At 50.5% G+C, this 25,986-nt stretch overlaps 8 protein-coding genes across 8 annotated transcripts; 3 read left to right on the top strand and 5 right to left on the bottom strand.

Moving 5' to 3' along the window:
- Positions 1–7,430: 7,430 nt before the first annotated feature.
- On the bottom strand, positions 7,431–9,341 carry PV07_02384 (uncharacterized protein). Its single transcript, XM_016388988.1, has one exon. The coding sequence runs from the start codon at positions 9,252–9,254 to the stop codon at positions 7,500–7,502; it is 1,755 nt and encodes a 584-aa protein (XP_016255916.1). The 5' UTR covers positions 9,255–9,341; the 3' UTR covers positions 7,431–7,499.
- Positions 9,342–9,948: 607 nt separating this feature from the next.
- Positions 9,949–10,780, top strand: PV07_02383 (uncharacterized protein). Its single transcript, XM_016388987.1, has one exon. The coding sequence runs from the start codon at positions 10,087–10,089 to the stop codon at positions 10,561–10,563; it is 477 nt and encodes a 158-aa protein (XP_016255915.1). The 5' UTR covers positions 9,949–10,086; the 3' UTR covers positions 10,564–10,780.
- A 24-nt stretch (positions 10,781–10,804) lies between these two features.
- Positions 10,805–12,001, bottom strand: PV07_02382 (uncharacterized protein). Its single transcript, XM_016388986.1, has 2 exons — positions 11,812–12,001; positions 10,805–11,757 (listed from the first exon to the last, which is right to left on the bottom strand). The coding sequence occupies exons 1-2, from the start codon at positions 11,967–11,969 to the stop codon at positions 10,899–10,901; spliced, it is 1,017 nt and encodes a 338-aa protein (XP_016255914.1). The 5' UTR covers positions 11,970–12,001; the 3' UTR covers positions 10,805–10,898.
- Positions 12,002–14,772: 2,771 nt separating this feature from the next.
- On the top strand, positions 14,773–15,697 carry PV07_02381 (uncharacterized protein; the record flags this gene model as incomplete). Its single annotated transcript, XM_016388985.1, has 2 exons — positions 14,773–15,066; positions 15,119–15,697. 2 exons carry the CDS (start codon positions 14,773–14,775, stop codon positions 15,695–15,697), a joined length of 873 nt encoding a protein of 290 aa, XP_016255913.1.
- A 781-nt stretch (positions 15,698–16,478) lies between these two features.
- On the bottom strand, positions 16,479–18,212 carry PV07_02380 (uncharacterized protein; the record flags this gene model as incomplete). Its single annotated transcript, XM_016388984.1, has 2 exons — positions 16,479–17,053; positions 17,987–18,212. 2 exons carry the CDS (start codon positions 18,210–18,212, stop codon positions 16,479–16,481), a joined length of 801 nt encoding a protein of 266 aa, XP_016255912.1.
- A 3,008-nt stretch (positions 18,213–21,220) lies between these two features.
- On the top strand, positions 21,221–22,437 carry PV07_02379 (uncharacterized protein). Its single transcript, XM_016388983.1, has one exon. It carries the CDS (start codon positions 21,333–21,335, stop codon positions 22,314–22,316), a length of 984 nt encoding a protein of 327 aa, XP_016255911.1. The 5' UTR covers positions 21,221–21,332; the 3' UTR covers positions 22,317–22,437.
- Positions 22,438–22,812: 375 nt separating this feature from the next.
- Positions 22,813–24,591, bottom strand: PV07_02378 (uncharacterized protein; the record flags this gene model as incomplete). The annotated part of the gene is made up of 2 exons (XM_016388982.1): positions 22,813–23,512; positions 23,558–24,591. The coding sequence occupies 2 exons, from the start codon at positions 24,589–24,591 to the stop codon at positions 22,813–22,815; spliced, it is 1,734 nt and encodes a 577-aa protein (XP_016255910.1).
- Positions 24,592–24,922: 331 nt separating this feature from the next.
- PV07_02377 (uncharacterized protein) lies at positions 24,923–25,954 on the bottom strand (the record flags this gene model as incomplete). The annotated part of the gene is made up of 1 exon (XM_016388981.1): positions 24,923–25,954. The coding sequence occupies one exon, from the start codon at positions 25,952–25,954 to the stop codon at positions 24,923–24,925; it is 1,032 nt and encodes a 343-aa protein (XP_016255909.1).
- Between the last annotated feature and the right edge of the window lie 32 nt (positions 25,955–25,986).

Genomic DNA, 25,986 nt, shown 5'->3' with positions numbered 1-25,986 from the left:
GAGTGTGATGTAGCAACTCAGCCCACCTCTTGACGGTACAGAGGCAGACGGAAGCGGAACCATATACCGGAGCGCATGTTCAACGTGGTCGGTTGTTAGTCCTTTATCCAGCAATGGAACCTTTGCATTGTGTCCTATCCAGGACTTATGGCGGGGCTTCGTTTGTCCTGGTGGGTGATGCATGCGAGGTGTTGGTAAATGGTTACGCGGCTGTAATGCTGGTATCACCATCTTGTCTCAGGCTCCACCGTATGGGATGCCACGATGATCTGAATAGTAGGATATTGAGGTCCGGGAACGATATTTAGTACGTACAAAGTTCCAAAGCTTGTAGACTAGCCTCGGCAATGGAGCTCTATAACCAGGAGAGTTATCCTTGGATCCTCTAAAAATTGGGGCCGAGGTTGGCTCCGCGGCCGCGTGCCTGATGATTACCGACATCCCTCCTCGGGATAAGTCTTCTTTATATATCAAAGTAAGCACCATTTCCCTTCGAGCACCTGGATCTCGACGCCAGTGTTGAAAAAAACTTTGTAAACGCTATTTTGGCTGTTCGTATTCAAGTCTGATCACTCTGGGGGACTTGCGGTAGCATCACGGCAAACATACCAACGTGGCACACGTACAGTCCGCCACCATGGAGTTGCAAGCAGATCTTCGAGCACAAAACCTCTTCAAATTCGACCACCATGTTGCGTTGATCACTGGGGGAGCATCTGGTCTTGGTGAAATCGCGGCGCAAGCATTTGTGCAGAACGGCGCCAAAGTCTTCATCGCTAGTCGAAAGGAGTCTGAGCTAAAACGAGTGCGCTAGAACTCTCTCCGGTTTGGTACGGAATTCTTAACTGAGACTCCAATTCACAGTGCACTGCAAGGTTAAACAGCCTTGGTCCCGGAAAATGCGAGTATATTGTCGCCGATCTCAAGGATAAGGCTGGTTGCGACCATTTGGCAGCAGAAGTCGAGAAACGGACGGATGTCTTGACAGTCTTGATCAATAACTCCGGCGCTACTTGGTATGATCCATCCCACCGGCTGCTTTAGGCACAGTGAGTCGCAGAAGATACATACTTATACAATGAAACAGGGGAGCGCCGCCCGATGACTTTCCCGAACACGGCTGGGACAAAATCATGGCATTAAACGTGAAGGCGATCTTCTACTTGACCATATCGTACGATCGATTTCACGAACATCTAGAACCCCTCTGCTGAAACCGGAACAGGCTTGTACCCCTACTTCAAAAGAGCGCCTCAGAAAACCAGCCTTCCCGGGTCATCAACTTAGCATCTATTGCTGGTCTCTCAACAGGTGACCCTACTGCCACTGGAGAAGGCGGTTTGTCAGTTGCTGGAAGTGGAGCTTATAGCTGTATGCCTCCCTCCTTTTATACTACCATTACCGGCAGGTGAAGACTTACGTTTTGCAGATGGTCCTTCAAAAGCAGCTTGCATTCATCTGTCCCGGCAACAGGCGTCGCAATTCGCTCCGAAGAATATCTTGGTCAACTGTATCTGCCCGTAAGTCAATTTCAAGGATTGATATGCACTTTTGAAAGAACTAACTCCAAGCGATGTTCAGTGGACTGTTCCCCTCCAGGATGTCGAACTTCGGCATTCAAAAGAGCCTTGGATTCTTTCTGAGTACACAGCCCACCGGACGAATTGGAACCCCAGAAGATTTCGCTGGCCTGGTGCTATATCTTTCTAGCCGCGGGTCTAACCATATCACGGGTAATGTGATAGAGATTGATGGGGGCAGCATGCGCAGCGGGTGGAGATCCAAGCAAAAAGGCTCGAAGATGTGAGCCCTAGTTATATGCTCTCGGTGCTGTTGAATACCTCAGCTCTCTGCTGAGACCCCGGTCCTCAAGGCGATCGCCCCAGGGAAGAAACTTATTTTGTTTTTGGTTCCGATAAGTGCCCGTGGTATCATGACCCAAGACTCGACAACTTGGCGAAAGGGGGTAGTGAGATCTTTTCCCCTGGAGTTACCCAGGAAAGCTAACCAACAGCTGTTTCCTCACAATCAGCGCATTTCTTTTACTCTACTTTATATTTTCTTCTTCTCGACTTCCAGTCTGACAAAATCTTTGGCATGTTCTCACTGCATTGGTCGGTAATCTGCAAGACCGAATTGGCCCAGCGCATTGATGAAGCTAAGAGGTGCGAATTCGGCTGAATGGAGTCCTTACCGGTGGATGTTCTGGTGAAACTCCGCACAGACCGCTCACTTCCCAAATCAGGACTCAGGGTTCGGGATATCAGCCACCGGTGAACGAACTTACGTTACCTCTGGCTCTTATACTATATTCCCATCATTATAGAGCCTTAATCCAAAGACTAAGGTGAGACCGTGACGCATACATCACATTCTCTCCAGGGATACAACGTGAAAAGGCGCAACATCATCGAAGCATTCTGAGTCCCGAGACCCTAGAACGGCCTGCATGAAGATGGGAAGCATTCAAGGCCAGTCCACTTCCAACTTCGTCTTTCTTCTGCTGTCGCTCCCTCTGCTAGCTAGTTGCGTCAGCATTGAGCGGGAAGCAGTGGTAGCTCAATTTAATCCAAGGCGCAATGCCAGTGCACAAACGCCAATGCAAGTTGGCAACGGCAACTTTGTCTTCTCGGCGGATGTGACTGGCCTCCAAACATTCTTACCGTTTAACACGCTTTCCAGTTGGGGATGGCACAATTCCTCCCTTCCTACGACGACAGGACAGACTTCAGTTTCTGACTTTACTGGTTTACAATGGTGGACTCATGGTCGCTTGGTCACATATGATCAGCCAAACCCGGCAGAGGTCGACATCTCACAGTGGCTCATCGCGAACCCTCATAGAATTAACCTGGTCCGGATCGGTTTGCACTTTGGGGGGCAAGATGTGTCTGAGGGAGACTTGAAAGACAAAGTTCAGTACTTGGACCTGTATTCGGGTATCCTTCATTCGGAATTCACCTTGAATGCATCGAAAGTCACGGTTCAGACAGCTGTGGATCCAGAAAATGACACTGTTGGTGTCCGGATCAACTCGGACTTGATAGAAAGCGGCGGGCTTGGGGTGTTTCTCGATTACCCATATGCTAGCGGACAAAACAAGTTCGATGCACCGTTTGTTGGAATCTTCAATGCGACCACGAATCATACAACAAAGTTGCAGGCCGAGAAGCAAGCTGCAACTATTCGGCATGATCTGGATTCAACTACATACTTCACCTCACTTGACTGGCAAGGCAACGCTACCATCACAGGTCCAGAACCGTCAACCCATCGATATTTACTCTCGCCGAAATTCGGAGATCAGCTGTCGTTCGCGGCGAGATTTGGCCTCTCTCCAGAAACCACGAACTCTTCGGCTACGACCATATTCAATTCTTCTCGTGCCTGGTGGAACTCGTATTGGGAACGCGGCGCCTTTATTTCCCTCCCAACAGACCGCCACCCCAAAGCCAAAGAACTCCAGCGCCGCATCATATTGTCCCAGTACCTTGTGACAATCAATGAAGCTGGCAGAGATCCCCCACAAGAGTCAGGTCTGACAAATAATGGTTGGTACGGCAAATTCCACATGGAGATGGTGATTTGGCATTCCCTCCACTTTGGCCTTTGGGGGAAGCAAGATCTTCTGGAGCGGCACGACTCCGTGTACAGACGATTTCTACCCACGTCATATCAAAGAGCCGGAGATATGGGCTACAAGGGCGCTCGGTGGGGGAAAATGTCAGACCCATCTGGTCGGTCAGCTCCTGGAGAGATTAATTCTCTGCTAATCTGGCAACAACCGCATCCCTTATACTTCGCAGAAGCAGAATATCAGAGATCTCCGAGCAATGCCACACTTCAAAAGTGGGATGAAGTGCTTACAGCATCAGCGGATTTCATGGCATCCTATGCTTTCCATAACCAGTCGTTGAATGTTTTACAACTAGGCCCGCCCATCTATCCAGTGTCTGAGAATACAAACCCGAATTCAACTTTCAATCCTACGTTTGAACTTGCCTATTGGCAGTGGGGACTATCCATTGCGACAGAATGGAAAATCCGTCAACACAAGACTGTCCCGGACGCTTGGACTTCTGTTGCAAAGAGCCTTCCACCCATGCCCGTGGAGGATGATACTTATGTGATATACTCTGGCGTGGCCGACATGTGGAACAACTCAAATCTGACATCGGATCACCCCAGTATGGCTATGGTCTATGGATTCATTTCGCCTCCCTCCGACTTCAACTTAACAATTATGAACAATACCATGAACAAGATCTACGAGACTTGGAACTGGTCGGATTCTTTTGGCTGGGATTTCCCAATGGTTGCGATGACAGCGGCCCATCTGGGCGACTTTGATCGGGCTATTGACTTCCTTGTCCATCCCAACTTCCAGTTTGACGACGTAGGGATGCCGGTTGGCGGATCGAGGGTTCCAACTCCCTACTTCCCAGGAAGTACATCGTTGCTGATGGCTGTGGCAATGATGGCCGGCGGCTGGAAGGATGACGTGGGAATGAAGTTCCCCAACGACTGGAATGTGCGAGCAGAGGGATTCATGCCGATGTTCTTCTGATCGTAATCTGATAGAGGCACCAGCTTGCTCCATTGATAGGTTCAATATCATATTATCAGGCCATACTAGTTAGGCATTGTGGACGACTTAATCTTCTTGAAGAAATTGGATGGTCACGAATACAATGCGGCAATGATATTTATTTTGCATTTATTTTAGTCGAGAGCTCAGATGCTTTTCCCACTCCTGTCCCCTCAGTCCACCAGTTTGCTCCTCCCGTCGCTTCTCTCTTCCCTCTCTGATCGCTTCTTCTCAAGTAACAATTCCCGGCTCGCCGGATACCATACAAGCAGGACTGAAAGTGGGATTCGGAAGCAGATGTACCGAATATGAGGAGAACTCGAACCTTTTTAGCCGGCAAGTCATGACGTGGAACATATTGTCCTTTTTCAGAGCCTGTCGATCTCCCGCTTCCATTTTAGCCGGTGATTGCGGGTTGGCGGGCAAAGCCCAAGAATTCCTTTCACAGGGAGGGCTTCCGCGTGCTCTAGAAGTAGTACAGAATATATCGATGGGTGGAAGCCTCAAGGTCTACTGGAAGCTGGAGGTTGATGGAGAGTTGGTAAGATGCTGTCCAGGATTTTCTTCTCGGTTTTGAGCGTCGCTATTCTCATCCCGTTTATCACTGCGCTGAACTCTACGTATTCCAACCCTATTCTTCCCGGTTTCTATCCAGATCCAAGCTGCATCTTTGTCCGTGAATGGGATGACACATTCTTCTGTGCATCGAGCAGCTTCAGCGTCTTCCCAGGCATTCCCATCCATGCTTCCAAGGATCTGGTCAGTTGGAGACTCATTAGCAATGCTCTCAATCGACCAGACCAGCTGCCGACCCTAGCCATCACCAACAAATCAACGAGTGGCATTTGGGCTTCTTCAATCCGCTACCACGAAGGGACATTCTTTGTTATGACGACATTAGTATTCGACGATGCAGCGCAGACCAACTTTTCGCGATGGGATAATATGATTTTTCGCTCCACTGATCCTTTCAATTCCTCTTCATGGTCAAATCCCATCCATTTCAATTTCACCGGGTATGACACGTGCCCAGTCTGGACGGAAAACAGTACAGTCATTGTTACCGGCTCACATCCCTGGCAGGTTACGCCAGGAATAACTCTGACAACTATCAATCTTGCAAACGGAGAGGTGGGAACCGATGTTCGCTATGTTTGGAATGGCACTGGGGGCCTCGCGCCAGAAGGACCTCATTTATACTTCAAGGATGGTTGGTACTATTTAATGATTGCCGAAGGAGGCACGGGGCTCAGCCATCTGGAAACTATCGCCCGCTCCAAGACAATCGATGGATTGTATAGTCCTAATCCGGCCAATCCCATCATCACAAACGCAAACACGACTCGATATTTTCAGACGGTCGGACATGCTGACTTGTTCCGGGATTCTGTTGGTAATTGGTGGGGAGCGTGCCTGTCGACTCGATCCGGGCCAAACTACACCACTTACCCAATGGGTCGAGAGACTGTTTTGTTCCCCGTGACATGGAATGATGGGGAATGGCCCATTTTGCGGCCCATTCGGGGAGAAATGGGTGGATGGCAGATGTCCAGCAGAAACAGCAACATCTCTGGAGAAGGGTATGTTTTGTGGGACATGAGACTTTGCCCGCTTGCTGATTCCCATGTATCAGGCCGTTTGCAGATGCCGCGGACCGTCTTACCTTTCCCCCCGACTCTAGTATGCCGATCCATCTCCTCCACTGGCGCATCCCTATCAATAACTCCTATACTATATCACCACCAGGACGCCCGAACACCCTCCAACTAAGCCCTTCGAAGCTCAATCTTACAGGCTATGATGGCAACTATGCGGGACCGGAAGGCCAGACATTTGTCGGTCGTCGCCAGACGGACACGCTGTTTACCTTCAGTGTGAACATGGAGTTCTCCCCAGAGTCCGAGGGAGACGAGGCTGGCATCACTGTTTTCCTTACCCAGGTAGGGTCCTACATGTGGCCGTGTTGCGCTTCCGGAAACGGCTCTGACCACCTCCAGAACCACCATATCGATCTCGGTATCGTCCTGTTAACGAACACAAGCTCGTCATCCTCACCACCCCCCTTGGCGCCGTACTTCCGATTCTCTGCTACATCCTATCTTGCCGTCCCGCCGCCACTGCTTGTCCCTGTTCATTCATCGTTTCCAAATTACACCTCGCTATCGGATTCAGCGGTGAGCACATTGAAGCTTTATCTCGAGATCAGAGGCTTTAACCTGACACACTTTGCCTTCTCAGCCGGTCCGATCGATGCGATGTCAGATGTAATCACGATCGGATATGCGCCCGGCGCGGATGTCAGTTTCGGATTTACGGGTAGGCAGGAGCTCTTCGTCCATTGACTGATTCCATCATCACAAGGCTGACTGACATTATGACCCTAGGGACATTACTTGGGGCATATGCCACGACCAACGGGCGAAACATTACCGCTTCCTCACCTGGTACACCTGCATATATATCAGAGTGGAAGTACATCCCTCAAGGGCAGATTGTCAATTAGATACTACACTGATAAATGTATATTCCGGGTCTCTATCATCTGAAAACATGGTACCTGTCAGACCAGGCCTGAGTTGTACCAGTGGGTTTGAAACGGACCTTTGACTATGCTGCTTCTTCTTTTTCTTCCTTCGTCCGTCTTAAGTCTAGCACCGATACATTCAAACTGTCCACTTTCGGCAGTCTTCTTTTTCCGGCACCTGACTTCTCACGCATGTCTTATGAGGCAAGTTGTGGCGGGCAGCTGAGGCTCCAACCGGAGTTATTCTCCTCGATGCAGCTCACACTTAGAGGTACACCAATATAGTCGTACCCCGCTATTCTGAGATGCATCATGAAGTTTCACAGTTAAAAGAGATGGTGTAACTATAGATGGATATATCGCAGCAACCCCAAAGCACACTGTTATTTATTTCTCCTGGTCGATCAGCAAATCGTATCCACCCACGCAGACAGCTTTGAATCCACCGTCCATATTCACCGCTTCAAACCCATTTTGTTTCAAGATGCGATATGCCAGATATCCACGGTATCCTACCTGGCAATAAACCAATATTGTCTTGCTTCTATCGAACAGAAGCAATGATCTTCGAAGAGTATCGAGCGGGATGTTGACAGCACCAATCAAATGGCCCTTGTAGAATTCCTCCGGGGTGCGGACATCGACAACCTGGTACTTTTTGGGCAGGTGTCTTTCTCGGTGGCCGACACAGTCTTCGAGACAGACTTCCTTGACGAGGTCTTCAGCATAGACTGGTTGCATGATGCCCCTCAGTATGTTGCCACCCACAAAGCCTGCCATGTTGACTGGATCCTTGGCAGCTCCGTATGGCGGAGCATACCCAAGCTCAACATGTTCCAGGTCTTCGATGCTCATCCCAGCACGGATTGCCATGGCGAGTACATCGGTTCTTTTGTCAATCCCTTCTTTTCCGATGATTTGGGCCCCAAGCAAACGGCCCGAGTCGGCCTCGAAAGCGACCTTCAACACCATGGGCTCAGCCCCTGGATAATATCCAGCGTGTTGGGAAGGATGGATGGTCAGATGCCTTGTTTTGTCACCTTGCCCTATGGATCTTAAGGCATCGACTGACAGCCCGACGATACCGACAGTCAAATCAAATATCTTGCAAACTGCCGTTCCCACATTGCCGCGATAATTGACGTTCATCCCGCATATGTGGTCAGCCGCGAGCCGCCCCTGACGGTTTGCAGGGCCCGCAAGGGCGATTCGTGTCGGAAGTCCAGAGACTAAATGGGGAGTTTCGATCATGTCCCCCACTGCATAGATGTCAGGGTCGCTTGTTTGCATGGCGCCATTCACAATGACACCTGATTTTCCTGTCTGTATGCCCGCCTGTTCGACAATTGCTGTTCGCGGGCGCGCTCCCACACTCATTATGATGAGATCTGCCGTGACGGGGTCGGCCCCAGTGAGTAATATCTGGCTAGGCTTGTCGGACCCCGTGGCTGTAATTTCAGTGATGCGAGCATTTAAGATGAGGCGAACCCCGTGACGCTCCAATTCTTTTTGTAGTGGATGGGCCATGTCGCGGTCAACGGGTGGGAAGATATGAGGTAGGTATTCCATGATCGTAACATTCAGGCCCAACAACCGTAGGTTTTCAGCAGCCTCGAGGCCTATGAATCCCCCTCCTATGACTGTCGCGTTCTGGCACTTGTGTGCTGCAATGTATGATTGAATATTCTCCAGATCCGGAATAGTTTGAAGCGTGAAGACATGCTCTGAGTCAACGCCCTTGATGGGTGGTATGAATGGATCAGTTCCGAGGGCCAGGACAAGTTTATCATAGCTGATGTTTTCGATGTCGCAGTGCATTTTGCCACAATTGGCCCCAACGCTTTTGACATGTATGACTTTGTTTGTCCTGTCAATTGCTACGAGTTCAACTTCCGTCCTGACGTCAATATTGAACCAGCTGGCAATCTTCTCGCTCGTCTGGACATGTAATTTGGTTTTGTCCGTAATGACATTTCCCAAAGCGTACGGAATCCCGCAATTCGCATAGCTGATATACTTGCCCTTTTCAAGAACGGTAATATTTGCTTTCTCGTCTAGACGACGAAGGCGTGTAGCACACGACATGCCACCGGCGACACCTCCAACAATAACGATATTCTTAGGTTGTCCGACAGAAATCATCGTGACATCAAGGATCTTTTGTTGATTTTAACAGTAGAAATCGTAGATTTAGCGTGCAAAAGGCACAACTGGAGGCATGGAGGTGATCGCTAACTAATAAGACGTTGACGAGCATGTTTACAACACCACACTTCTTGTAAATAGTGTTATGACTATAGTACGAGGTGATCAAGACATCCTTTCATCACCTGATTCACTCGGGGACTTCGTAGTTCTATGTGACAAGGCCGAGCTAGGAGTGATGGATTTGTCTTCAGATCACACCATATCACCACATGAAGGTATCCCGCAAACAGATGAATACCTACCCGGGTTACCGAGCTTTCGACGCTATGGGGTGCAGTAGTGGATACAATAGAAAGCCGAATCTCTACCAAGAACAAGTACAATAATCATCAGATTGACGAGGATGGTCTAATGTCTGGAGAGCATCCCCGAAATCCCCGATTCCAACCTCCTTTTCACCCCCCGCAATGGGGCGCATTTCTGCCTTGCGCTACAGATCCAATCCCTCAATCTGATTAGCCAAAAACTATTAAGGGCCTCGGCAGCAGGCATCAGCACCTCCTTGAGACGGTCAGGTGCCCACGTGTCACGAACGCGCAGGCTTCCTCAGGCAGAGTTGGATATAGTCGGCAAGGGACCAACGGTAAAGCGAATACGGCGGTATGAGGTTGCGCCGACCCCGGGTCGAGTCAGCGACTATAAGGAAGGGCACATCCTCGCCCTGGAAGCAATCAGTCTCGACAACCCAGCAACGACAGACTTCGCCCGCCGCCTGGACCAATTATCTCGGTGTAGCCCATACCATTATCGCAACCTGTTCTCCACCATGCCGTACGTGCAGACCACTTTCCTCAACCTTCCGATCAGCGACCTTTCCCAATCAATTGCGTTTTACACGTCGCTGGGCTTTGTTCAAAATCACACCTTTTCCAGCTCTACGTCCGCCATGGTCTCCCTCCCCATTCCGACTCACTTTGCGACTCCGCATGAATCTCCGATTAAAATCATGTTGCTCTGCCATGATTTCTTCAATACATTCCTTCCCCCAAACAGGACATTGGCCGATGCAAAGAAAACAACGCAGATGCTCTTTTGCGTTAGCCGGGAGAGCAGAGAAGCAGTAGACGAGATGGTGGAGAAGGCAGCGGAAAGCGGAGCGAAGGTGGATATCTGCAAAAAAAACGAAGCGCAAGAAAAGGCTGAGAAGGATTCAGGAATGTATGGCCGCAACTTTGAAGATCCAGATGGACACATTGTGGAGGTCGTGTATATGCCGGTCCAGTGCTATGAGGGAAAGGAGTGATCTGCCGTTGGTTTTGCGTACGACCAGTGAAGGATTTGACTTGTGAACATTTCAATGGAGCCCAACCTCGCTCTGCAGAAAAGTGTGAAGGAAGAATAATCGTGGAGCTCAATTTCAACAGTTTCTCGGGACATGTTATCACAGTAGTTCCATGAGAATTGGTTACCGTCACCCCCTGGGGCCTCTAACGGCCCTTTCCTGAAACAAGAGCCATTCTTGGACGAATCCCTGGTGATATCCAGGTTGATGCACTTTGTGCCCGCGTGGCTGCACCCGGCTTTATACACTCTCAGTGGTATGGAAATCCCTGACTGCCTCTTATGAGATCTAATATTTTACACGTGCAAATGTGAGAGACACAGCTGTGTCGAGATGCCCGCCCCAAAAATCGCTGCAACTGTGATCAAACTTGAGAATGACAATGCCGCAAGACCGCTAAGGCCATGTCCCGACGTACAACCACCAGCTAGTCTTGCGCCAAACCCCATGAAAACACCTCCCAACAGTGCTTCAGTGGCAGGTACCACAGGTGCGCTGATCTTTGTCTCTGGTTGCAACATTCCGGTGTATACGAGGCTGCCCAAGAATATTCCCAGGGCGAAAGTGATTGCTCTGGGGAAGGTTGCAGGTTCAGGCACCTCCTTGATACCGAGCCCATGTAGCAAGTATCGCCCCACGTGTTCATATGAAGCCGAGACACCCACTGGATTGCCAGTACAATAGATTGAGAATGCTTGAGCGGCTGCTAGAAGAAGACCGCCAACCACAGTTGGCAGTGTGCTGAATGACCTTCCGGGCAATATCAGGCTCGACAGGATAATGGTAGCAAAGCACAGGCCTTCGAATGTTATATAGACACTTGCGGGGGGAATGTGCAACTGTGATGCAATCGTTTGGGCACCAGGCTGAAGGGCTTTGCATGTAGGGTCCTCTTTAACCTTCAAAAGCTTTCCATATTTGAGGAAAAGCGAAGCTCCTAAAAGAAGGCCAAGTGCTGTCGGTCCGCTAGATGGAAATCCTTGCGCTAGCTGGACAATGGCTGTCCCTGGACAAGCCCCACTGAGACTCATACCAGTTCCGAGTAGTGCACCTCCGATAATGTTGGCATCGTAGGGGGAGAACCAGTTGAGAGAGGAATTGGATCGAACGCATCGTTTTGCAATGCCGCGTTTTTCAAAGTACAGCATGACAATCCTGGAAGTGTCAGCTACTTACTTACATTGGTCAAATGGGCAACAATAAACTTACGCACTTGCTGCACACGCTGTTAGAAATACCTCAAGCATGTGGAAATCAGTGAGGCGCATCTGATTGATGATGACCAAAGGGTGGTAAACTCGGGACATTGTCAGAGCGACCCCAAAGACTGCGCCCGCTCCAGTAGACTTTAGGATATCTGAGAGCATTTTGAGAGAGCGAGCGTGAAATTCTGTTTGAATGTTAACAAGGTAAATTTGCCAATCAAAGGCTAATGGGAGTGAGAGGCGATTTATAGAGCGGCCAACATCGCATCGCAACCCACTCGTCGGTGACCAGTGGAGACAGCTACTGTTGCCATTCCTATCACTCCACTTATCTACCATTGGTGGCTCCTCACTTCGCTGCGGGATTTCCACAATCCGAAGACTCCTCATCATTTTCACCATTTCCTCAGCCACTCCCTAGTAATGGAAGATTGCAAACACTTCCAACAGCTGCATTTGTCAGATGCGGAGATTCATACTACTTCTTCCTGCGGTCTGTCTTGGGAGAATGGAAATAAACTGTTTAGACTGCTTACTTATCCGCAACTACATTCTATCAAATGTACTTGGGTGGCGAGGCACTTTCAACCAGAGGTGCTAGGGACAATCGTTCTGTTCCAGCTCCTCGGTGGATTTTGCTTCTGCTTTTGGCTTTGATATTTGATGTCCCCTTCTCGGTGCTTTGTACTCTCGTGAATAGACGAATCTGTTGTTTTTCTCCCTCAGAGATTCGAACTTTGAGGATCGATCTGCGTCGATCGATCGTTTGGCAAAATAGAACGCTCCGGTCCCCGCAACTATCAATGCGAGCCATCCATATCTGGAAAGCACGTCAGTGGGACTAGTAGGAGTAATAAATGTTGCAGCTCGCTGAGCGGACTATGTAACATACCCCACTGATCCTATCTGCGATATGTCAGGAGGTCGACTTGCCCAGCAGGTGATCCAGGGTACGTACTGTATTCATCGTGAGATTTGGCCTACAGAATGAATATGCAAGAGATGGTCTAAAAGCTGAAGATATGATTGTGAGATACTCGACTGGATGAGCGTCGAGGGTGTGACTTCTACAGCTTATGATATCTTTCTCCTTTCAGCTATATGAGACGAATTATCGACGAGTTATTATCGAGGCCTAAAGGCCTCTCAGCACTTGCTACTCGCGTGATCGCCAAGATGGATCATGCTGGGAGAAATAATCACCGGTACGTGGACTACAAAGAGAATCCCGCTTCTAATCCACACCATCGGGGATGTCTGAGAGCAAAGAATATTTCAGTCCGCGTCGGGCTTTACATTGGTGATTAGAGGTATCGGGGTTATTGGATGACTTGACGTGGTGGGTCCAGCCTTTCGCCCCCTGAATCTCCGCAATTTTGATAATGACTTAAGCCGAAATGGATGGATTCACACCACGGGATTCCTAGCTCACCGACGCGTAGAGCAATATATGTAAAGCCCGAGCCTCCACAGGGCTGTTAACAATGAATGCTGCCATGCCACCAATCGGTGAGCTGACATATTGGAGTCAGAGCTTGCGCAGGCCCTTTGCCTGCTGCGCCTCAGCAAGAGAGTGCAAAGATGGATTAAAACATTGGTCAGATCTACGATGATTGCGGTTTCAACCGCTCAACAGACAATACGGAAAGAGCCGCATTCATTGTTCCTTAATCCCTCGAGCCTTATCAATATCTTCTCTCTGTCTTCCATCAAGCAGCTCAGTGATTGAGTGTGTGTTGCGGCCACTCCGCTGCACCACTCATCCGGACACCTCACTCAAACTATACGCATCCCTTGCCCTGTTACAGACCTGGACTCATTGTAAACGTTATCTCACCATGTTATAACCTCCACCGCACCCTAATCGGATCTGTTACGCGAAGGCTCTGTAAGGTGGTAGTTCGGCCATCCGCTTCCGGTAAGGCTGGACCCCTCAAAATACCGTATGAAGGCAACGAGAAAACCTCAACGAGATAATACTTTGCAGGGCAAACGATCCCGAGGGAACCCCAGAATGTCAGACAAGAAAGCTAAGGATTCTATCATCAATTGCTTTGTCCAGAATTAGAAAGCAGAGAGAGGTCTTCAGACTTGTTCTCACCCATCAAAGCGACAGCGTCGATCTTTTATTGCATCCAACTACCGATGTACATCTCGAAGCCCTTCCTGAGGCACTTAGACAACGAGGAGCTGGTTCCAAATTGGGCAGGTCATCAGACAGTCTATAAAAAGATACACCACTGCACTAACCTGGGCACCGGGGCTGGCGGTGGCTCACTCCGTTGAAAGGAGTTCGTACATTGCTGCCAAATCACATGAGCATTGAGCTTTCTATCACATAAACCGGACCATTCTTAGCCTGTACACGAGATAAAAGACCTTGCAACCTCGGAAATGAGCTCCCCTCTTCCGCACTATAGCAAAATATCTCAGAGGGTGCTTTGATCCTTTCGACAGTGTTGGCGGGGTGAGGCGGGGATAAAAACTGCCTGCCTAGATTTGCTGCACGCTTAAACTAAAACATTTCGCGCCGGTATCCTCAATTATAATTGGATTAACCCCGCACTCATTCGACGTTCCGTTCTGCCGGCCTGCCCATCTTTTAGCTACACTAAACTCTCTTTCTAAAATCGTCTAGACTTATGCATTTGACACCTGTGGCGAGCGGACAGCTCGGGTCACTTTGCCTCGGTGCTGGAGGGATTGGCTAGATTGTGGCGTGGAACAAAGTGATTATGCTGAGATAGGCTCCAATCAACGAGATTGATGTTTCCCGAGCTAGTCTTGAGCTGCTGGGAGCCGTGAATTTTCAGGCCGTTGCTGGATATTCGTATGGGTAAGGAAGTCTATTCGCACCAGCCGTGGGAGGGGTTCCGCTTCATCCGTCGACTCATAAATGCAATGCCTGGCTCGTGAGTCTTCCAGAAAAATCTTCCGACTCGCGGTTACCAACCAGGCTGACAGAATGGCTTTAGACCTGCAGGGAAAAACAGCACTCGTTACAGGGGGAGGATCGGGCATCTGCCTGGAACTCGTGAAGAAACTGCTCGGAGGGGGCAGCAATGTTGTTGTCGTCGACCTAGCATTGCGGCCAGAAGCTGAGGATGTGATCAAACAGTCCAGCTCTAGTCCAGTGCAGGCCAAGTTCATCAAAACCGATGTTACGAAATGGGATCAATTGCAGAACAGTTTTGACTTCGCCATAAAGGAGTTTGGCAGACTTGATATTGTCGTCCCGGGAGCTGGTGTATTTGAGCCTGTGCGTATCATCGAGTCAAACTCGGTCCCTGGCCTGTGCTAACTGTACCCAGCCCTGGTCTAACTTTTGGCATTTCAACACCGGAAAGGACACAATTGCTTCGTCCTCGTATCAGACACTGGAGATCAACGTCACACATCCCATACGAGCCACTCAACTCGCCATTGACTATTTCCTCCGCCAAAAGCTTGGCCATGGAGTGGTGGTCATAGTGTCGTCGATAGCGGCACAGCTTGCACTAATGCCGACCCCAATGTACGCGGCAAGCAAACATGCCATGTCTGGTTTCACTCGGTCCCTGGCTGACTTGGAGCCACAATTGAACATCCGAGTCAATGCTGTGGCCCCTGGCTGTGTCAAGACCCCCCTATGGACGTTAGATAAGCTGGCTTGGATAGACGAGGAGACCGACGCGTGGGTGCCTGCTGAAAGAGTCGCGCAGACAATGGTCGATCTTATCACGAAGGAAGAGAATGTTGGAGGCACCGTGCTCGAAGTCGGTGTGGATCTTGTACGATCAGTACAGGGCTTGAATGACCCAGGTCCATCAGGCAGAGGTCACACGGTTGGGAAGCTGGCTGCTGTTAGCAATGACGTGTATAGTCTGATCACTCAAAATTTCGGTAAATAGTACGCTGTCCACCACCAATTACTGCAGTACCCTGGAATCTCAGCTCCGCCCGAGAGGCGCCATATATAACGGAACCTTGATTTCTGTTTCATGTAGGATTCCATATTCTGTTTTCCATATCAATTGAGCCAGGATTAATTCGAGGAAAGCCAAGCGAGGCCAGGGTGGTATGCAAACTTCCGCTGAATCATTTTCAAGGAGGATCTCACCCCCACAAGTCTTCGTATCTGTTTCACGAGAAGAACTCACCGTTGAAGACATATCTTGGTAGGATCGCTGCCACGTGAGACATGTAATAACTCTTCTCGCATAATAATACAGCTCGCCCAGGTAGTTGTTTGAGACCTGGAAGATGAGACGGTTGCGCTTTCGGAGGACTTCTGATGGTTGATGTTGATCGGCTTTGATGTTGATGTCTTGTGCATAATCAGAATGACGACACATTTCGTTCCTTGATCAGGATTTCAAGGTCTGGAAGCATGACAAGTGAAGACGCCTCTTCGAAAAGGATCCTATTTAGCCTATGTTGTTTGGGCAACATAGTTGATAGCTGGCACCACGTAGAGGTAAGGTTCCATCGCCAACCGTTGTCGAAATGGCCTCTTTGAATGAGGTCATTTCGAGCATTTTGCCGCCAGCCCCGTCAGGTCATGGCGACTCTGACACCTCTTTCAAGGAGTCGTCGTTGTGAGAGAAGCAGTCTCAGCCCCGTTGATCAGGGCGAAGAAAGTCGAGTCGTCACTCGCCCTTGGTAGTCGAACGTATTTCCAAGTACGTTCGCCTATGGGAAGTCCTCCACATCAGATCTTGTGCTATTGGGAGCTCCCTGCTGGTCGCTCTTAAGGACAAGAATCTCCATAAGCATGAGATGGGCAGCCTCCCATGTCTGCAAGAGAACCTTTTTCTGCATGTAACTGGTCAAGGCAGGGATGACCCGCACCTTGACATATATCCGCTTGAACGCGGTCATCAAGCCACATACATGTTGCGCTAAAACATCAACACGCGCTTGGATCTTTTGTTTGCCAAAACCCAACCCGCTGTCCAGAGATTCCTTGGAGGGTGCGTTGGCGACAATATCATCCATAGCCTCAAGCATTACACGGACGTCTTGATGGATTTCTTCGAAAGACACCAATTCCTGATCTAGACCGCTGGAGAAATCCAAAACGGCCAGCAGAAGTGGTGTGTGCTCATCTTTCAGATTGCTCAGCTCTGCTGGATCGGTGTCCACATATTCGCTGCAGCTGTAACAGATTCTTGCAATGATGGAATGTCTTCCAGACTCGGTCGGACCATGAGAGATTCTATCTGCTGTTTGAAGTTCACCGTCTCTGCGGTAGCGGCTTTTCGCCTCTGAGGTAGAGAGTCAGTCGGAGCAAAGCCGGGTTGCCGAAGTGACTCTCATATCAGAAGGAGAGTATTTTGCTTCAGCCCACGGAGTTTTTGCTAGTCCCTGCACCCAAAGGGTGAGTCTTCCCCAAGGCAAGTCTCAGCTTCAGTGCGGTGAGAAGCCAATTGGTCCAGGAAATTATCGTTCCCGATCGCAGTGTATTGGCTGAACGCCTCCTGGAGAATCCATACTTTGTCTAGGTGGCCTTCGCGTCTTCCGTAGAAGCGCCCGCCGGTTCTATGAGGGCTTTGCAGAGAACCAACTTCATCAAGTCGGCACTCTCGTCCTCATCGGCAAGTATGTCAGCATTGTCATTCATTTACACGTCTTCCTGACTATCACCCGTTGTTCCAACCCAGTGTCAAACAACGCATCGAGGATGTCAAAGGGATTTTGTACATCATCTGCGACATTTGCACCAGATTGGCCCTCGTTGCCTCTCTTTGAACTGTTGCCAGCACTCACCAAGCCTGGGAACAAGTGTTCAAAGTTGATATCGTACTCTGATTTCTTGAGTTCGTCCCCTTCCTCAAACCGCTGACGCTTCTCGTTGAGAATCTCTTCGTGCTCCAGTTGATGCTTCAGCTCTCTTCCGAAGACACCATTTCCACCCTTGGGGCGGTTTGTGATTGGATCACGAGGGTTGCCAGCGCCAGGATTTCTAGTGGGAGCACTGCTCGCACCAGGGGGGCTTTCCTACTGATTTGTTGAAGCAGGGCGGCTGCCGTGCTTATTGATGGGCCCTGGTCTAGAATTACCACCATGTGGTGGCATCCCAGAAGCAGCACCCGCCGCAGAAGACTGGGAGTTACCTCCGCGTCTACGGGTTCTAAACCCGCGATTTGGTCCACGGCCACCAGGACGACCGCGTCGATCGCCACCTAGGTAGCGTTCACCTGCTCCCGAGTCTTCTCTGCCGGCACCAACGTTCGTCTTCTCAGACTGTGCCACGGCATCGTCGCCGCCGTTGAAGCCGACATCGCTCAGAGCGCGTTTTCTATTCCCCATCTGCAATTCTGCAGATTTTATTGGCTGGCTTGGAGCGGGAACTTGTTCCCACTGCAGCGGACCTTGACACCTTGGACATACAGCCGACTCTGTTAGAGTGATTCCTGTAAACATATTGCCATGGCTAGCACAACGCGCATTCGGACAAGTAGGTATCCACATCAAAGGCATGGTGATGTTTGTATGGGAACTTTGATGGAAGTGTGGTAGTGACACGAAAGGGAAAGAGAAAGGGAATGGATTCGAGTCATTTTGAAAGTTGAAAAAGCGACGTGGGCGCAGGGGTAAACAGAGTGGGTCTTGGCGGGTGAAAAGGGCTTCCGCTGCATGAAGGCAAGTCGGTTCCAGGTATTCGATGCGTGGGTGCACCTCTTCCTTCTCTTTGCTTATCGAGGCTTGTTCTGCCAAACACTTGAAACAAGATTTCAAAGGGCACTTCAGCTTCAGACGGAATCCGACATAATCTCCTGCTTCCAGGTTTGATTTGACCACAGAACTTTCTGACTCCTCCCCACCGAACTCGGTCGATGCTCAGGTATCTAGTGTCAAACAAAGGCCGCAAAGGCGGGCAGGCGGCAGACCCTTTCCAAACAACCCAGCGTAACGCCTTTCACTTCTGGCGCGCACGACCGGCAGCCAGGAAATTATACAAGCAGAGCACAAGTTGGCGCTTGACGATCACCAAAAGCGGCGTGGGTAAAAGCTGGATACATCCACATCTCAGGCAACGGATGTCAAGAAGTGTGACAGACAGGAATGTTGAGGTGAGGTCGGATCATGCACACCCAGCCCAGTACGAGGGCCAATTCTCATACAGCATGGCGTGGGGAATCCTCCACAGTGGCGGAATAATAAGCGTGGCGCTGGCGGCAATCGGCAGGTAAGCTGGAGAGATAGTTACTCCTATGAAGGATGGTTCAAGTTTCACAAATTTCCGTGATCCAGGTCACCAAGGTTATTTACACTCGAGAACACCACTTATCTTCCTCCTACACTGAGCGATATGCTTCTCTCACAATCGGGTCAGAATTGTACATTACTTTTCTTTGTTTATTTGCTTGAACATGAAGTACAGAAAGAGATGATACACAGAGACAAATGGACGCTCCATCAGCGACACTCGAAAAGGGACTCAGGATGATTGTTCAGAAAGAGGAGGGAAATATCAATGTCAATTTAGAAAACCACAAGTGCCAGAGGAGGTGGAGAAATAGTATAATCGAGATATGGATAGTCCGGATCGGGTACTCCTCAGTCAAACTTTGCTCAGTAGGGTACCTTAGACCTTCCCTTATCCCTTGCCTGATAACATGGTTGTAGGGAAACACATATCCCACTCGATGTCGCTGTTGTCGATCTGATTCTTCATAGCCTCGACTCTTGTGTCCGGGTCAGTGGGCCTCGAAGTACAACCGTTTTCAATCCACGCTTCCAGTGGGTAAGCAACGGAATGTACCACATTGTGGGCAGCTTGGTTCCCTCTTCGTGCTTCCTCTCAGTAAAATGGTGAGAGATGGTGGTGCTGCTTTTGCTTCTTCTTGTACTCGTCCTCCTCGTTCATTAGTTCTTCCAAGGTCAAGGGGAAGTAATCCGTTTTGAGATCTTCCCTCGCGTCTTCATCCAGGAGGGTGATATGGTCGGAAGTGTGTGTCCGATCGTCGTAAGACCAGATGTTCATGTTTTCGTAGTTGTACTCTTCGTCAAAGATCCCGTACAATGGGAAATTCTGGGAGTAATAGCGGTACTCTCCGTCGTTTTTGACCCTCCACATCCTACACAGACTATTGTGCATGTAGAACTTGGCCACATCCATCCCTTCGTACGGCGGTGGGCAACACCTCAAAGGGCCTGGCACTCGATAGGGCATGTTCCGACGATCGTCAAGCTTGGGGGCGTCCTTGTACATGGTGTATGGTTTGTTCTTTTTCCACTGGCAGGTTTTCACCACGTTTTGTCCTCGCGAGTCCCATTGTGCGCAAAAATCCATCCACTTTGCAAGCGTGGCTTTGGCAATTCTTTCACAGGTGGGTTCCAGGTAGGGGTAACAGATATTGATGGTTCGATTGACCAGATAGTCACCCCAGCCGACGTGAACTGTGTCGTAACAGCCTTCCGGTATGATACTTCGTGAGAGGAGTTTACCGGCGGGGTTTTCTCCGGATCGGATGATTCCCGAAGAAGGTTGGGTCGCGCTCGTGATAGAAATGCTCGTAGCATTGATTAGATGGGTCAAAGTTGACAGGGCAACCATCCTGGAGTTCGATTTTCGTGACTGCAGAGATCGCGACGGTTTCGGCTGTAGACGTACGGACATCAACTGTGGCATCTTTTTACGACTCGAGGACTGTAGCGCTCTGAAATATATACGCCTGAGTGGGTTCAAAGTTTGGTTAACCCTATGTTGAGTTTCGCCCACGCCATTTCGCAGCTGAACCAGTGGAACTTTCGGTACATTCCCCCAAATCTGTCCGTGTTGTGGCTCAGCCTATTGCCTCAGATCATGCTCTGGTAACTCAGATGCTACCAACTTCAACGAGGCGAAATGGATGAGAATGAGCGGACAATATACATCGAGCAGACCTCAAGCCACCAGGGCATCCCGGCTTCCGTTCGAACCGAGGACATGGAAGTGTGCAGAAAAGGATAAGAGGTTGAAAGGGTTGGCTGCTGGGTTTCTGGCGATAGGTCTCATGAGGCTTGGGTGGTGTCTTCTGAGGTTGCTAGCCGTCGCAACACCCCCTTCCGCTGGGCTAACAGTTGCTCAGGGGACTCGACCATTGCGGCGAGCTCTCGTGTATGTCACTGAGTAACTGCACTGTGTAGCGCCGACCGCGTCGTTCAGCTGGCCGCTCGAAGCGAGGAATAACTGCGACAACAGTGAGGATAAATGTATGCTAGTCGGTTCCGCTGGGCCACGTTCTCGTCGAACGATATTCACGTTCCTTCTTGAAACCCGGAAAAATACTAGGAAGAGGACCTCGAGAGATTTGGAGTATGTATGTGAGTGAGAAAAGCTGATGTCCAGCGCCGCGAATGAGTCTCGGTGGAGCCCAAGCCTGTCTTGCTCCAAATTTCCCCAAATCTGATCTGATCATCCGACGCAGACTGTATCCTCGGTTCTGACCACTGCCACCGTCTATTCACAAAACTTGTGGTAGTGTTAGGATTCAGAATCTCCCTGCAGACGGCCTCGTACCAATCCTGACTCTCTCTTGTGTTCTGTGTGCCTTCAAGATGAAAATCGCGTTCGAGGAAGCTCAGCAGTTGGCAGACCGGGCCTTGCGGGAGATCGGATACCAGGAAGAAGACATTCCCACTATCCGTGACCATCTGCTTGACAGCGAGCTGCGAGGCTACGGCATCGCAGGACTCGCGCGGATCCTGAGTATTGCCGACAGACTGGCCGGTAAGACGCCATCATCTGGCATCGAAGTGACATCGGAGTCGCCCACAACAGCCCAGCTCAATGGCAAGGACACTCTGGGCTATCTAGTAGCCCACAAGGCGACGAAGGTGGCGATCGAGAAGGCCAAGGCTTGTGGTGTGTCTGCTGTGGGAGCCAACAACACATACTATACCGGCATGCTGTCCTACTATGCGGAGATGGCTGCAGCTGAGGACCTTGTGACCATCATCGCCTCGAACTGCAGTCCCTGGGTGGCTCCGCAAGGCACATACAAACCTCTCGTTGGCACCAACCCTTTCTGCATCGGAGTCCCCACTGATGGCGTCCCCATTATCTACGACATTGGAACCTCTCGAATCATTCATGCACAGGTGATGCTGGCCATGCGCAAAAATGAACAATTACCACCCGACACGGCGTTCGACGAGAACGGAGAAATGACCACCGATCCTGAGAAGGCGCTGAAGGGAGCCCTGGCAGTCTGGGGCGGTGCAAAAGGGAGTGGTTTGGCTATCGCGGTTCAACTACTGGGGATCCTGGCCGGTTCCCCTGCCCTGCCGCCGAATCTGGAAGAGTTCGGATACTTCATCATGGCAATCGACCCAGCCAAGTTCAGGCCTATGGCTGATTTCAAGCGAGAGGTGGGGAATCTCATCACTGCTTTCCATACCACTCCAACCCTTCCAGGCCATGCGTTGAGGCTTCCCTTTGAGCGTTCGAACCGTCGCCGAGCGGAAACTAGAGCCGGTGGATATCTCGAGGTCGACGATGTCGTGATCGAGCGGCTCGAAGCCTTGATATCGCCGCAGTGACCCGGGAAATAGCCTGAAGATTATAACAAGGCTTTCCCGGTCAGGGTCGCCCGGCTCTCAATGATTGTATCCTTCATCGGAAATTCGTTTCGAGAACGCACAGGATAGAATATTCTTGTCACTACTTTTGAATTCAGAGATGATTTTCTGCGAGTAAAAAGGTCTTCCTCATGCCGCTCAAGCGTACAATCCTGAGCTGCGAACGGTGAGGACAATATCGGATGTGCTCCTGCAACTTCTCACCCTTACATTCTCAATTACTCAAAGGAAACTTGATCGAGTCCCCGGTTAAGAACAGCCCGCTTTGGGGGTTTCTGTGCACGAGCATTCGGTTGCAAGGCGGCAAAATAAATTCGTTCAGTGTCATGGGTGTCCTCAAAGGTGTATTTAAGAGAATAAGAGTGCCAAATGGAGCCTACACGTCTGTACAACGCCTCTTGCGAAATCGAGGCTTTCTCCCACCTCGAAGGTCTGGACAAGGACTGTATTCTCCACATCAAGGCCTCACGTAAGGTCGGTAGACCGGATCCCACATCTGCGCCTCCACCCATTCCTGCAACTCTTCATCAGAGTCGACAGGAATGTCCGTCGTCTGCGCCAGTCCATCCTCCACCGCACATCGAATAACCGCCATTGCAATCTTGACACTGACTGGTCTGGCCATTTCGACGCCTGGAACAAGGGCCTTTTCCGGGTCACGCATAGCAGGAGCTTCCTTGGCCAGTGCAGTCACGGCTGCGACGAGCATCTTATCTGTCACCAATTTTGTTCGACACAAGACGCCACCTAAGCCTATTCCAGGGAAGCAGACAGAGTTGTTGCATTCGGCCACCTCGATCTCCTTGCCATTGTGCTTGACAGGCGGAAACGGCGAGCCTGTAGCAACGAGAGCTCGACCATCAGTCCAGTGGATGAGGTCCTCTGGCTTGGCCTCATGCAGACGTGTAGGATTGCTGAGGGGGAGAATTATGGGCCGTTCGACGTGCTTTGCCATCTCCTGGACAGCTTCCTTGGTGAAAGCGCCGGGGACTGTGGACGTCCCGATCAGGACATGAGGTTTGACCTCGGCGATGACCGATTTGAGGGATTTGGTGTCTTTGCCCTGCCATTCGGATGCTTCGCGTGCAAAGGGTCTCTGTGCCATTGAGAGGGTATCTCCCATGTCGTCAAGGAGCAGACCCGGTTTATCAACACACCTGCAACAGTCAGTCCCTTCTTCGTGGATCAAGGAAAGGCCCTACCATATCTGATTCGCAACATCTTCCTTGCTCTTCTCGGATTGGGTGGCAATGGCCGCTTGGACTTGTTCGGCGATGCCGCACCCAGCAGTCCCAGCTCCGAAAACAACCACTCTCAAGTCCGACATCTTTACCCCGTTGATATGCAAGCCAGCCATGATCGCTGCCAGAGTGACGCACCCCGTCCCTTGAACATCATCATTGAAGACGGGAAACTCGGTGCGATATTTGTCGAGCAACCTCCGGGCATTAGGAAGACCAAAGTCCTCAAAATGGACATAGGCCTTTGGATAAAGCTTTTTGGCCGTGCGGATGAATTTGTCACAAAACTCGTCGTACCTTTGGCCTCGAACACGTCTGAACCGATGGCCGAGATAGAGGTCGTCGTTCAGGAGGTTTTCATTATCCGTTCCCGTGTCGAGGATGACTGGGAGGGTTCGGTCCGGATGCAATCCACCGCAGATGGTCATCAGAGCCAACTTGGCCACGCTGATCAAGATGCCTCCAACCCCTTGATCGCCGATTCCCAGGATCTCTTCCCCATCACTAACAACGATGTAGTCGACCCCTCCGTCAGGGTCATTCTCTCTAACAAATTTACTCAATCGCTCCTCCACCTCGTCCGGGTGTTTGATACTCAAAAAGCAACCATCCGGCCTGCGGAAGATTCGAGAGTAATTCTCGATTGCATCACCCTCAGTTGGAGTGTAGATGATACTGAACATCTCCCGTAGGTGATCTTGAATCAGACGATAATAGAGCACGGTATTCTGCTCAGCCATCGAGGTCATGAAGGTGTTCTTGGAGAGGTCATCTGGCTGATTGCAGTACTGTTGATAGGCTCGCATGACCTGCTCATCGAGGTTTTGGATGTTGGTGGGCAGGAGGCCCTTGAGCCCGAAATCCAGACGCTCTTGTGAGGTGAAGCATGTCCCCTTGTTGTAGAAAGGGTTGTCCAGAAGTAGGCGGCCGTAGAGGGGTACTTTGAGAGGGCCTTTGTTGGCAAGCGGAAGGTGGTCGAACTTGCCCTCTTCCATGTCTTTTGGATAGTGTTTGAAGATTGCCGGTCACTTCTCACAAAGGGCTGAGGCACGAGGTCACCAAGTACAAAATATCTCGATGGGTGTTGGAACAGAATGTGATGTCAATGAAGCGCTGGAGAAGCTCTAAGCAGGCTGCAGAAAGCATGCCACTGCGGTATCTTCTCATTGGGCCATGGCTCTTCTGGAGCCGCTGACGTGGAGAATTGACGATACTTCAATGGGTGTGCGTCTTTCTCCGGCCCAATGGATGCGGGTGCAATTCCATCTCGGGATTGGAACTATGAGCAGCAGTTCAGGCAGTCGCGGATACAAGGTCTCAGGGTTGTCAGTCTTCAGCTTGAACGAAATACTCTCGGGCCATCAGATTTATAACCATGGCAGCTTCGTCGAGGGACTGGACGACTTTGACACCGTTCGCCGATTCGGCACCACTTCCCTCTCGATCGAGGTGAAGAGCTTCCCAGCCAGCACCGACAGCGCCGACATAGTCTTTGGAGTACTCGTCTCCGATATGGATCCGCAGCATCCTCGAAATGTCGGACTGATGGCTGATGGCCGATGACACCTTTCTGAATGCTTCCGTTATGCTGGAGGCCGGCTCACAGTTCTGTTCGGATCGAGAAATAGGCATCGGGAACACAAGCCTGAGGGCTTCCAGCCAGATTTTCTCCTGTGGCTTTTCCGCGCCGGCGTCGTAGCTCGTGCAAAGGAAATCGAAGTCGTTCTGGAGGCTGTAATAGTCTCTGAAGGGACTGTCGAAAGACACTTTGGACGGGTCGCGGAGGCTATTCATGTGTGTTTTCATTACACTTTCGAAATCGGGCATGGTCGAAGGTCCTACGCGGAAACCCATGTCCTGTAACACCGCCCTGACTCGAGGATCGGAGTTTGTGACAATCCCAGTTGCCACGAGGGGTCCTTCTGGATCGGCAAACTGTTTCTTGAGAGCAGCCATACTCTGGAGAAAAGGCTTCACGTCGGGAAAAGGTTCATAGGCAGCACCGGAGGAAAAGTGTGTATAGAGGGCAGACCCCAAATCCTTTGGCAGTGTCGCCTCTCCTCCTTCCACAAGATTGCCGAAAGCCCGGTTGACGACCTTCGTCCACCATTCCTCAGGACTCGCGAGTGTCTTCTTGCCATAGTTGGGATGGGCTGCGTTGTAATGCTTGAAGGAAGATCTAAACGAGCGATCTAGCTGTTGGAGATCGACTTTGGCCTTGAGACCGCAATTCTCAGCAACTTGGAGGTACTGCACAGATACCGGGTGCCGGAAATTGTACAATGTTCCAAGTGCATCGAGGGTGACCACGAGCATGGGGAGCTTCTTGGGATGGAAAAGTGCACTGAACAAACCCATTACCATCTACCGTGTCATAGGGTAAATTGCTT

The sequence above is a fragment of the Cladophialophora immunda genome, assembly GCF_000835495.1.
Source record: "Cladophialophora immunda strain CBS 83496 unplaced genomic scaffold supercont1.1, whole genome shotgun sequence".
NCBI classification, from domain to species: Eukaryota; Fungi; Ascomycota; class Eurotiomycetes; order Chaetothyriales; family Herpotrichiellaceae; genus Cladophialophora; species Cladophialophora immunda.
The sequence above is the reverse complement of the archived record's forward strand: the minus strand, read 5'-3'. Positions and strand labels throughout refer to the sequence as shown.

Bases quoted from the DNA above. Each gene is read 5' to 3' on its own strand.
- PV07_02384 (XM_016388988.1), bottom strand. From the start codon at position 9,254: ATGATTTCTGTCGGACAACCTAAGAATATCGTTATTGTTGGAGGTGTC.
- PV07_02383 (XM_016388987.1), top strand. From the start codon at position 10,087: ATGCCGTACGTGCAGACCACTTTCCTCAACCTTCCGATCAGCGACCTT.
- PV07_02382 (XM_016388986.1), bottom strand. From the start codon at position 11,969: ATGCTCTCAGATATCCTAAAGTCTACTGGAGCGGGCGCAGTCTTTGGG. The intron at 11,758-11,811 runs GTAAGTTTATTG...TGACACTTCCAG, and splicing joins ACAGCGTGTGCAGCAAGTGC to GATTGTCATGCTGTACTTTG.
- PV07_02379 (XM_016388983.1), top strand. From the start codon at position 21,333: ATGAAAATCGCGTTCGAGGAAGCTCAGCAGTTGGCAGACCGGGCCTTG.